This window comes from Zeus faber (genome assembly GCF_960531495.2).
Source record: "Zeus faber genome assembly, chromosome: 21".
In the NCBI taxonomy this organism is placed as follows: Eukaryota; Metazoa; Chordata; class Actinopteri; order Zeiformes; family Zeidae; genus Zeus; species Zeus faber.
In genome coordinates this window covers 20,322,066-20,335,028 of record NC_137208.1, presented here as the reverse complement: position 1 = coordinate 20,335,028, position 12,963 = coordinate 20,322,066, and the positions used below count along the sequence as shown (strand labels likewise).

General features: G+C 43.2%; 1 protein-coding gene across 5 annotated transcripts in view; it reads right to left on the bottom strand.

Annotated features, from left to right (window-relative positions):
- abcc9 (ATP-binding cassette, sub-family C (CFTR/MRP), member 9) overlaps positions 1 to 12,963 on the bottom strand; it is a 73,740-nt gene that overhangs the window by 10,250 nt on the left and 50,527 nt on the right. For all 5 annotated transcript variants that reach the window (XM_080022198.1, XM_080022201.1, XM_080022199.1 and 2 more), the window contains 3 exons: positions 9,193 to 9,323; positions 2,829 to 2,907; positions 36 to 144 (listed from right to left, as the gene is read on the bottom strand). In XM_080022198.1, coding sequence (XP_079878324.1) covers positions 36 to 144; positions 2,829 to 2,907; positions 9,193 to 9,323 — 319 coding nt within the window. The remainder of the gene's footprint in view (positions 1 to 35; positions 145 to 2,828; positions 2,908 to 9,192; positions 9,324 to 12,963) is intronic.

Here is a 12,963-nt window from a genome sequence, read left to right as displayed (position 1 = left end):
ATCAGGGTTTTGTGTGCACTGGTATGAACGTGCACCTGATGGATCCGCTGAACAGCACAGGGTCCTGAAGGATGATGGAAAGCCGCGACCTGAGCGTCTGTAGAGGCAGCTGACAGATGTCGATGCCATCGATGACAATCTTTCCTACGGGGAAAAAACACAGACGTGAAATATTTTACCCGTTTGACTTTGCTCCCGTCTACATTTCTCGACGTTGGTTGTCAAACTAGTTGTTCGGATGTCGAACAAGGCTAGTTCGACTGCAAAGCATGTACAATCAAACCAGTCAGCCGGGTTATTAACAATGATTTAAAATGCCGTGTTGAAAAAATGAACTGAAAAACGATGGTACAACAGTGTCGAGGAATATTAATAAAATCCATTATTATGTCATTTTGAGTGTCAAAATTAGGTTAAATGGACGTATGGATGTGTTGGCTACACATACAGCATATCAAAATTAGTAATATATCATAGTTTCTTGCCCGAAGCGTGATGGTTTAGCCCTACCATGGTAACAGTGAGGTGCTCGATCCTGTTTTCTCATTGGCGGGGGGTGTTTATATAAACGCATGCCGCTCTTGGATAATCTCATAGTTGATCGAGCACATTTTGCTCGAGGAAGAGTATAACAGAAAAAAAAAACAGGCATTCTACTGTAGTTATAAAAATACATTTCAAATCAATACTCCGTCTCAACATGTTCTTTTATTTACTAAAGCTGTGTAATAAGCAGGATAATGTGCACCCCTCCGGTCACCTCCGCGATAACGCCCAGCTGGCTGTACATTACCCCTCACTTATGAAATCTCCATAGGGTAGTTGAATGGGGAGACGCCCTTTCTGTCACCAAACTGGGTGTGATGGTCTTTCCAGCAATGTGGAGACTGTTCTTCAGCCTCGATTTGCAAAGAATTATCTTCAAGCCACAGGGCATCACCCCAGCTTTCAAACAACATCGTGTATTCCATAGCGTGTATTCCACCCGGGTATAATTGTTTATCATTAAGAAAAACAAATATAGGCTACTGGATATAAACCAGTCGATTGTCTCTTGCCCTTGTTACAATGAAACAAATGCTGAGGTTTACCAATTTGTAGTTTGTTCTTTTTGGGACATGACCTCACATTTTCCATCGTTGTCTTCTCTCTCTCTCTCTCTCTCTCTCTCTCTCTCTCAGGAATATCGCTGCTCTCATTTCGGTTCATGGCTTTATAAGGAAAGCCCTTCTAACGCAAATGTGTCATAATTTACTGGTAAATAGAGTGTCTCACCAGCTGTTCCCTCTGCATACACGTGTGTGTGTGTGTGTGTGTGTGTGTGTGTGTGTGGGGTGTGAGTGCACAGTTTTATCTTGTCCGAATAATCTGTCGGGGAGAAGCTCGTAGTCGAAGGAAAACAGAGCGTTACTATTCAAGCTGCCCTATCAGTGGAAACTTATTTATTTTAGTGATTTATCCTCAGAGACATTTATTTCAAATATAACCTTCACCGTCGCTTTGTAGTACTACATCACGCCGACTTGACGGCGACAAACACTGAAAGCCGCCAGTAATGAAATACCGGGTGATTTATTTTGTGGCGATAACTTTTAAAACCTCTTTGGATTTTAAAAAGATAGCGGACGGAACGGGGGAACCTGACATGACCTACATACACGTACATGTGGCCGCTCCTTCTTCAGCTGGGAAAACAGGTCACGGACGAGCATGTTCACCCAAACCGGGACGCCAGGAGGGGTGATGTTAAATAAGCACATTTTCTCCCGCGTAAACACGCTGGGTTTACGCTTTGACAGAGGCATTGTCGCGCTTCGACTTCTCCAGGGCCGTGAGCATATCCGAAAACAATTTAGTAATGTTTACACAATGTTATCCTATAAGATAAGGTAAAATAATGTTATTATTCCAATGCAGGAATGAATAAATACAGGAAATACTATAGGAAGTGGTCTATACTGTTTCAAAACATTAGTAAAAATTATTATATTCCTCTATTTTGCATCGCTGCCTTTAGGGACCGTTTTCGCGATGATAGGTAACATTTTTCGATTTTTCTTTTTAATTTTCTCGACTGGCCTTTTTGTTTTTAAATAATACGGCGAGAAACCTACTTACTGTAAGTTACATTTTTTCCGTGAGAGCTCGCCAGGTGTGACGTGAAAATCTTTCAAGTTCCACTTAAAAAAAATAAAGAATGGAAATTAGCCAATGTGTTGCAAGATCAAAATTGCAAGACTGCACTAACCCATCCAATTCATCAGTTCCAGACGGAATACGAGCTCCAGCGCAACGAGTTTCACACAAAAGGTTCAACTCTTCTTTGAGATTCCGTTCTTGACGAGTCACTCGGTAAAAAGAGTCGTTCGACTTTGCGTTGACATTCATTCCCTCGCCCACCCTTTTGACAGAGTGACTCCCGACTCCGGAGTCATTTAAAAGATTTGTTCGCCACAAACTAATCTTTTTCGTGAGTACAGGTCTACATTTTTCCAATGTTTTAAATGGTTCAGAGAGTAGTGGTGCGCCGTTACAATTATTTTATTGTAAAAAGTGTGCTGCGGAAGAGAAACATTGTAATAATCCCATGTAAAGGAAACGGCGCTTTTCCCTTTTTAAAATGAGTGACCAACAAAAAATACAGCACAGTCAAGTAATCGAGTAACTTTGACCAGCATAGGTGGTAACGTCTTCCATATTTTTCGAATTTGAGGAAAATTGTCTGGATACTGTGAAATGTGTGCATGCCCATTTATAAAACGCCCTTTAAAAGGTCCGCCGTACACAAGGATGGAATGTTTCACTGGTCTGTGTTGGAAGCCACTAACCTTCAAACATGTCCACCATGTTGAAAAAGGCCAGCGACAGAGACGACTTTCCACTGCCCGTGCGGCCGCAGATGCCCACCTGAAGGAACAAACCACAGAGAGGGAGGGATGGAGACAGAACGAGAATGAAAATGAACACTGGCCTGGGAAATTGAACACGTGCGTGCCAATGAGCGAGTAGCGTGCTCGCACCACAGTCGTGGGGGAGGATTCGCAGTAGTTTGCAGTTTCGAGTACGGCATCAGGGATAAAACATATACGAATGACTCCGAAGCTAAGAGTCCAGTCCATAAAATAAGCTTATTTCATAGTATTCAAAGGGTGAACTTCAATTGACTTCAACTGAACCACCTCCAGGTATCCTCTATGCCAGGAGTTCTCAGTGTGATACCAGATCCACATGGCTCCAATTTGGGTGGACAATGGGTACATATGTCAACTTCTAAGGTTTGCATACGTCCACTTAGAATGTAAATATAGAGATTTTTTAGAGTACTGAGTATCCCACTTGTGTATGCCTTCAAGTCATGAATGTCCCCCAACATTATACAGTTGTTGTTAGCCAAGTCACATTAAGTCAAAGAAAAGCTATCTATCTAGTATCTATCTATCTAATGACTTATGTTAAAACACAAGCTTTATTCATGCTACATTCTAACTTGGAGATTTTTTAGAAGAATCAAATAATAGCGCATGGTCTTCAGTTCAAATGCATCTTTATCATATTTATCTTTAATAAATCGTTTAGCACACTGACTACCATCTTTGTCTCAGTACTTTTGGCTATGTAGTGTAATTGACCCCACAACGGTGAACTTACCACCCCTCTTTTTCCCACGGGGATGTCGTTCAGCTTTTATTAACACGGTGTGATGTGCGCCAACAGCTCTATTATCAGCAGAGTGTGAACCACCAAATATCCTGGAGCGGTTTTCACACACTGGCATGTACAGTTAAAGGATTAAGGTTTAGGCCATTTTTCAACCTCGCTTGACGCTTGCCTATGTAGAAACTTTAAGTGGTAAGTTTCTCAAGAGTTAAGCGTTGAGTGAGGTTGTGCCCTGAGCAGTTACTGTATAAATGACGGGAACCAGCATTTTAAGACCTGGTTTGAAAAATAGCGCACCTATCCTTCCTAAATTCGGCTGCTCACAAAAAGGGTTTTGAGCTTTATTTTGAAAGTGTATATATATATTTTTATAGAACATACAAAACAGTGTAATGCTTTGGTTATTTAATAATGTGCTGTTTAGAGTTGTGACAGTAGGTGGTGGTACCTCCCTTTAACGTCACTTAAACTGCCTGTGCAAGTGCAGTACCGATCTTCCTCCTTAATCCTGACTGGGAGAAACAGAGTAACACATTGTATCCCCGTCTCTTCTTTGTCAACCGCGTTTTAAGGTTATTCTAATCTGCTGTCTACTATAATCGGCGGTGTCTTCTAGCCGGGAGCTGATCCATGCATTATATCGGGGACCGCTGATGTGAGCGTAGATCCTCGGGTTGGAGCAGAAACTGCGCGAGGGAGAGGAAATAATCTACAATGTCGGACACAGACAGGATGTAGTGTGGGACATTAGGAATGGCCTGCTAAGCAGCAGAAAAGCTGTTCCAGATCGCCTTCCTTTATGCACAGTAAGAACCTGCTGCAGTCAGAGGACAGGGGTATGCTTGAGTTACTAACGTTGAAAGAAGCTGTTGATGCCATTATTAAGAACCAAGAGGTTGTGCGTTTTCTCAAGGAAATGGGTGCTTTAGAACTACTTACCAGACAGGGAGATGTTCACACTATAGATGACAATGCCATTCCCTAATGTCTGCCACTATTGAGGCAGTAGACCTGTCAAGTATAACTGTTCCAGTCTTATGTTACAACGTTGTTACTATCCCTACGCCTAATCAGTTAGTGCTACAGCCGTTACGATAGTAGATAACACTACAACACTTGAAAATGCTTGCCAGCTTTGAGGAGCTTACTAAGAAACTTAAACAATGAATTAAAGTAACTGCTACACAATCACCAGAAATCTCACCGATGTCGCCAGCACCGTCTAGTAAGCTTTAGAGTGACACATAAGGAAGTAACCCACCACATGCATCTAGCACTCAGTCAGTGGGGATGGTCTTCTTAAGAGATCTCTCCTACATTCAAGGGAGGGAGGTTAAAGTACAAGAGGGTCAAATTGGTGACCATTCATCAGACATATGCTATAACAATGTCTGCAAGCAGGTCGATGAAGGGATAAAGGAGTGCTTCACTGACAAAAATAGACTGTGGCGTGCTCAGGATAATAAAACCTGATAATAAATAAAGAGGACATAACAGCGACAGAGCTCAAGGGATTTCTCCAGGCCCACCTTACAGAAAAAAAACAGCACAGAATTGTTTCAAGAGCTGATGTGCACCAAACAGGATGAGCACGAAATACCACAGCAATTTCTCTCTCTACTTCTAATAGAACAAAAACAACACATCCTATTGACGTCTTGACTGTCTGACGTAGGCATCAAGTATTCTGCAACTACTGTCCAAGATGTTTTTCTGCACACAGTTTACCAAGGACTAGGACACGAACACACAGTCATATTCAGAGAATTTCAACTGTTTCTGTCAAACTGCAATGTAAGTGACACTATACTGGACCATGTAATGAGGAAAACAAGTGAGGAATACAAGAGGCAGAGGCGGCTAGTTCCTCCCATTGACAAAACACGGAAAATGCACAGAGTGCACAGCTCGAGGTTAATACAATCCGAGGTTCTCATAATAATGACGAAAGGTCAGAGTGTGAAGCAAAATTACAAGTAGAACACTTAAACAACTTGCAACCAAGATAAACCAACTCAAAAACCTGGTTGAGACAATGAGACTGCAGAACCAGCCATGAAGATCTAAACATGGGTACCGATATTCAGAAAATAGGATGAAAACCGAAAGAGAAAAGGCTGTCCAAAATGTGTCTAACTAAATCTCCCGACTGCAGTCATCGTTTCTCGTGTGGGGAGGAAGGTCACAGGGCAATGGGCAGTCTAAAGTGTCAAAGGAACCAGGAAAACCTGAACCAGTCGCTGCAGAAGGGCATCTGGTGACCCGATCAGAAGTGGTGTCCCAATCTCAATGTAAAATGAACAGAAAAACAAACTTTCTATCCACAACAAACAATTAATACCTACCCTTAATATCCTGCTTTGCTTTTTCGAGATCAAACATGCAGCAGGGATCCCTGAGGGCAGGGACTTATCACATTGTCATTCCAGCTGTTCAACTCACCTGGGCGAAGTGCCGGGTTCCACCAACCCTCGACACCTCTGATGGTTTGGTCTTGTTTAAGGGAGAGGAAAGTAGTTTACCCATAGAACAGCTGGATTTAGGACCAGTCTTGTTTAAAATCCAAAACCCTGCAAATCCCTATGTGACTGTTCCAGTTGGTAACACCAAGCATGACAAAACCCTGGCATGCAAGACCGCTTTAGACATCCTGCTGTATTTTTAAAGGATTGTAGACACAGACTCCTCTATCCAACAAAAGTCAACTGTGGTGGTCAATGAGATCACCACTCATACCACTGAGCCAAGTCCACCCCTCCATCCTCCTGTGAACCCTCACTCTACAAGAGGCAGCTAAAAGGATGCTGTACGAGGAGTCAAAGGCCTTTGCGAGGGATGAAAATGACATTGGGTGTATCCCTACCCTGTAAATCGTGATTAACCTAAAAGATGACATTCTGGTACAGAGAGCATACACCTCCATCCCAAAGCCACTCTTTAAGGAGGTTAAAAAGGACATATAGGACCTGCTGGTGAACTGATGGATAGTCAAATCTAAGTCTCCCTATTCTGCCCCCATCGTGTGTCTGGAAAAAGGACGGCACACTACGCCTCTGCATCGACTATCGTCTACTGAATCAAAAGACAGTCCCAGACATGCATACACTGCTGCGAATACAGGACTTAATAGACACCTTGGGGTTCACTCATGGTTCAATATCCCCAAGCTTTATGGCAGAAGGTATAAGCCTTCATCACACCCTGGGGGCTTTACAAATGGGTGAGGGTCCCATTTGGCTTATCCAATGTGCCTGCAGCATTCCAGAGAAGCATGGAGGAGATGTTGAGCTCCCTGAGGGATGAATGCTGTATCCCTTACCTGGACGACATTCTGTGCTACTCAAAGTCATTTGAGGACCATGTGGAGGTGATCCACAAGGTTCTCCAAGCTCTGCAACTTCATGGAGTGAAGCTCCAACCTGGGAAGTGTGAGCTGTTCTGGAGAGAGGTCAGCTATGGTCTGGTGTCCTCTGAGGGGGTTCGAGTTGACCCTAAATACCTGGAGGTCGTAGTGGGTCTGAAAACCAAAACAGCACAGACAGTGGGTGGCTTCCTCAGTTACTACCAGTCTTATATACAAGATTTCTCCAGGATAGCCAAGCCACTATATGAGCTGCTCCAAGCGAAATCCTCAACACCACAAGTCCGCCATCGTAAGAGTAAAACCACAAGTCCAGAGCATATCCAAATTTCAACTTACCATTTGTCCTGCATACTGATGCATCAGAACAAGGTCTTGGGAGTCAGGACAGAAAGCTGCAAGTCACTGGATATGGGTCACGGACCCTCACCCCTGCACAGAGAAACTACAACTGGCACAGTGGGAAGCTGGAGTTCCTTCCACTCAAATTGGCAGTGTGTGAGAAATTTAGGGATTACCTCTTTTGTGCTCTAGAGTTTACCATCTACACGGACAAGAACCCACTGACTTATGTGACTTATGTGAGCACTGCCAAACTCAATGCAGTCGACCACCACTGTGTGGGAGAACTGTCGGACTCCTCAGCATCAAATATAGGCCTGGCAAAGCAAATGATGATGCTGATACATTGTCCCACATCCCTCTGGATATTAACGCCTATGTGGTGACGTGCACAGAGGAGATATCACAAGATGTGATAAATGAAACCTAAGAGGGAAACCAAAATGCACAGAGAAAAGATGTGGCCTGATTGTCTGCTCTCTTCACTTCCTCTCATGATGTAATTCCACAGCCCTCACTTTAACCTGAAATCAGCCAGGATAAGAGGGCAGAAGCCCAAAGAGAGTACACTGATAGGAGAAATCATGTATTTATTTCCGTTTCCGACTTGCATGAATCAAAATTTTCACTTTTCAATTCTCACCACGTAATCGAATGAACAAAACAAAACCTGGCATTAGTGATCAGATCTGGTGATTGGATCACCAAAGAAGCATTTTAATGCCAGGTATAAACGGGTTCAGAGAGAGCAAATACTAACGTTTGAAACACCAACCTCACCTGCAAGAGTATTAGCTCAAACTCCTAAGAGACCTGCTCCGATCCAAAGAGAATATGCCACAAGCATACCTGTTAAAGAGACTAACCCTGTGAATGCATACTTATCTGATGTAATGGGAGCACCTGAAAGAGATGAACAAATTGGAGGACAATACTAACCTGAATCAGACTTCACACCAATCACAGACAAGCAAGGAGAAAACGGTAAACAAGAACTACTGTAGAGGCGAGCCCTGTGACCCCCTGCAGTATCTAGCTCGATGAGGGATGAACACAGGGAGGTTAGACAGTCAGCCAGAGGGAGAAGGTCCAAACAACGCGTAATGCGTAACGCACTTTTTGCGTAACACCAAAGTTACAACGTTTTTGGGGGGTGGGTGGGAATGTCATTCTCGATATAAAAAGTCAATGTACCATCAAAATGATTCTGCTATTATTATTTTAAGGTAAAATGTTACATAGTACTGCTTTAATGATGTGGATTGTGACAGTAGGTGGTGGTACCCTCGCTATAACGTCACATAAACTGCCTGTACAAATGCTGTACCGATCTTCCTTCTTAATCCTGACTGAGAGAAACAGAGTAACACATTGCATCCCCAGCTCTTCTTTGTCAATCTCGTTTTAGGGTTACTATAATCTGCTGACATGGTACCGACCGGGAACCTGCAACAGAGCGTGACACTTCTCAAGTAGGACACTGCCATTTTTTTTTTTTTTCTTTGCTGCAGTTCTGATCCGGAATGCATGAAGTCTCTAATTTTGCTTCTCTGTACAATGTGCAAATACTTACATCTGTAATGTTATAGTGATCCTTATTCCTGCATATAAAATCCATTGAAAAGTCCCCCAAAATAAAGTAATTATTTCAGGGTGACGTGGAGCACAATGACAGCTTTAGAAATGGTCAATTACATTAAACAAAAAATTACATTAAAAAAAAGTAATAAATGCTTTGAATCTCTCTCTCTCTCTCTCTCTCTCTCTCTCTCTCTCTCTCTCTCTCTCTCTCTCTCTCTCTCTCTCTCTCTCTCTCTCTCTCTCTCTCTCACCTTTTGCCCGGGGTGAATGTTGGCGTTGACGTGCTTGAGGACGGGTTTGAGCATGGGATCGTAGCGCACGCACAGGTCCTGGATCTTGATCTCTCCGTGCTGAGGCCAGTCCTCCGGCACCTGGGAGGCATCTGGGAGAAGAGGGAGCGGGATTACTGTATATACCTTTTTGATCCCCCCTTTACCCCCTCATGTTCAAGTCAAGGAACAAGCCTACTAGATCATGTTTATATAAATTTAACAAATGTATTAGCACCGTGGTGCTTAATGTGGGGTCCGGGGACCCCCAGGCTTCCTTCAAGAGGTCCTAGGGTGGTCCCCAGTTAAATGATTAATAAATTAAACTTCCCATTATTTCATTAATGAGGCATTTACTTCTTCACAGAATGTACAATAATGACTGTTTTAATCACAGTTTCAATGGTGTCTTCAAACAGGTGTAGAAATTTGGACTAGATATCTAACAATATATTTCTTATTTAACAATAAAAATCTTCTCAGATCGGGGTCACACATAAGAAATCTTGTGTGTGCCTTGTGTGTGCCTGAAGCTTATCACATTGACGATCCTTGACGAGAATCAGTGTACTCGTGCACTTTAATGACACTGGATTTATTCTGTAACGTAATTTGCTGGGTACCTTCTTATACTTTAACTACATTACTCCAACTACACTACATTTCGTGCCCACAAGAATCTATGCCCAATCCATCAATACATCAGTCCATTTGTGAGCTCATATTACACGACAAAGTACATCTAGCAAGTGTATAAGTACACTATGGTAACACTTTTATAAAAGCACTATTATACTGGATTTAGATAGCTAAAGTGAGGTGCATCGGTGAAGTAGTCTAATATTGACATTAACACGTGGAGGATGGGTAAAAAGATTTGTAAGTACATTATAATCACACAGAAGTACCTAGAGCTAGAGACACAAAAATAGCACACAAGTGCAATTCAGTGTGTTTATGTGAAACCAGATTCCACTCACTTCTGAGTAGTTTCATTTGATACGAGGGCTTAAGACTTCCTGCAAATGCCTTCCTGCCGCTACTGTAAATCTCTCTCCCTCTCGGAGACTTGGGAAACTGAGCTGCTCGTGTGCTCAGGTCCGCATCTGCATCCTTTACCTCTACTCTACCGTACCTCTGCTCTACCTTTATTCAACCTCGACCCTACCTCCCTCTACCTCTTTTCAACCTCCCACTACCTCCCTCTACTCTACCACCCTCTACCTCTGCTCTACCTCCCTCTACCTGGAATCTACCTCCCTCTACGTCTATTCTACCTCTATTCCACCTCCCTCTACTACTATTCCACCTCCCACTACTGTACCACTATTCTCCCTCCCTCTACCCTACATCAACTCAACCTCCCTGTACTCTACCTCCCTCTATTCTACCTCTAGTATACTTCCCTCTACTCTACCTCCCTCTACCTCTACTCCACCTCTCTCTACCTCTAATCTACCTCCCTCTACTCTACATCAACTCTACCTCCCTCACCCTCTATTCTATCTCTAGTCTACTTCCCTTTTCTCTACCCCCTCTACCTCTAATCTACCGCTTTTCCACCTTCCACTACTTTACCTCAAATCTACCTCCCTCTACTCTACCCCCCTCTACCTCTACTCTACATCCCTCTATTCCACCTTGCACTACTTTACCTCTAATGTACCTCTCTCTACCCATCAATCTTTTGAACTTGAACTCAACCTCCCTCACATTCTATCTCTAGTCTACCCCCCTCTACCGCTACCCCCCTCTACCTCTACCCCCCTCTACCGCTAGCTCCCTCTACCTCCCACTACTCTACATCAACTCTAACTCCCTCTCCCTCTCATCTACCGACCTCTACCTCCCTCTACCTCTGTTCTATCTCTACTCCACCTCCCTCTACCTCTATTCCACCTCCCACTACTTTACCTCTAATCTACCTCCCTCTACTCTCTCTACTCCACCTCCCACTACTTTACCTCTAATCTACCTTCCTCTACTCTGCCTCTACTCCACCTCCCTCTACTGCTACTCTACCTCCCTCTACTCCACCTCCCTCTACTTCCACTCCACCTCCCTCTACATCTACTCTACCTCCCTCTACCCCTTCCTCTATTCCACCTCCCACGACTGTTCCACTATTCTACTTCCCTCTACTCTACATCAACTTTACCTCCCTCTCCCTCTACCTCCCTCTCCCTCTATTCTACCTCTACTCTACCTCCCTCTCCCTCTATTCTGCCTCTACTCTACCTCTATTCCACCTCCCACTACTTTACCTCTATCCTACCTCCCTCTCTCTACCTCTACTGTGTAGGGAACAGATAAGGGAGTTTGATTCTCACTAATATCTTTATGATAATACATGATACCATTCAATTGTTATATTCCTCAACACGAAGACATGACGATTGTCGGAAGGTAATGTGAGGTAGATCTTTTGTAACCGTGATCTATTCCTAAACACAGCAGAGTCAGTGAAAAAACATGGCATAAGAAGAGCAAAAGAAAAAAAAAGGGGGGGGCCCTCGAGAGCAACACACTCAGTGCAAGCGCATGAAACAGACTAAAACCCATCACCTGACGACTGTGTGTATCTTAAAGGCCCTGGCTCGTATAAACACCACCTCACGGACTGAGCAGCACACGCCATAACAGTCCAGACAAAGTGAAGTCGCTCTGATAAAGTGCTTTAACAATCTCTTACTACAGACATTACAACCGTTGGTTAAACGCCTTGTGCAGCTTAACTCGGGGGCATGGAACGGCCAATTACCCGAAGCAAAGTGTTGCGAGGCCACGCCCACATTCAATATGAATAATGCCAAACGCCTTGATCTTTTTTTCCCACATTCTTATCAAATAAAAGTCACTATTTTCAGTTTGTGAGTCACCAGTCAAAGATTACAGTATCTCCCTCTGTCGCTTTCTCCATCTCTCCCTCGCTCGCACACTTACTGAATGGAAACTCGGGGAGCTTGCTGGATACGTAGCTGCACTGCCTGAGGCTTTTATGAGAGACAAACGTCGAGAGACAAGCGTCCAGACTCGAGTGAGTGTCGAGTGTGTGTTTGGCCGCAGTTAGCGAGCCTCAAACAAACGAAACAAGGTTCAAACGAGCGACTCCCAGTTCTCGAGTCATTTAAAAGATTTGAAAAGACATTCATCACATGCACTTTGAGGGACCTTGTCTTGGAATGACTATGAACTGGACACAACTGATTTCGTCAAACATCCTGATGCGATAATAAACAGTGAAATGTGAAAACAGAGTTCACTTTACTCTGGAAATCTCTTTATTTTTTCCAGGTGATGAATGATCAGTAGCTAACTTATTGTTTATTATTTTGTCCACAAAATCGGACTCTCCTAATAAATCTACTTGTAGGTCAACTGTTCTGGACGACTCTGGACATGTACCTTTAGAGGGGGAGGGGGTAGTGTCAATAGGGGGCGCCACTTACGATGACCTAACATATAATTCATGGCTTTGCAAATTACGTATGTAAATTCTGAAAACATTGGTCTATTCCCTGACCAAATTAACCCCCAGCAGCACATGCATGTCGTTTTTCACCCGTAAAGCTGTTTAATTTCCAGGTTATAATATTACAACTACTTCCCCAATGAGGCAATTGCATCAAGATGCATAACAAAATGGCGCAGAATTGTAGTTTTTGTATTTTTTTTTTAAATTAGGGTTTACGTTGAAATGTTCAAAAATAATTGCATAAATATTATGCAATGTATATAATAATTATTTTTTGC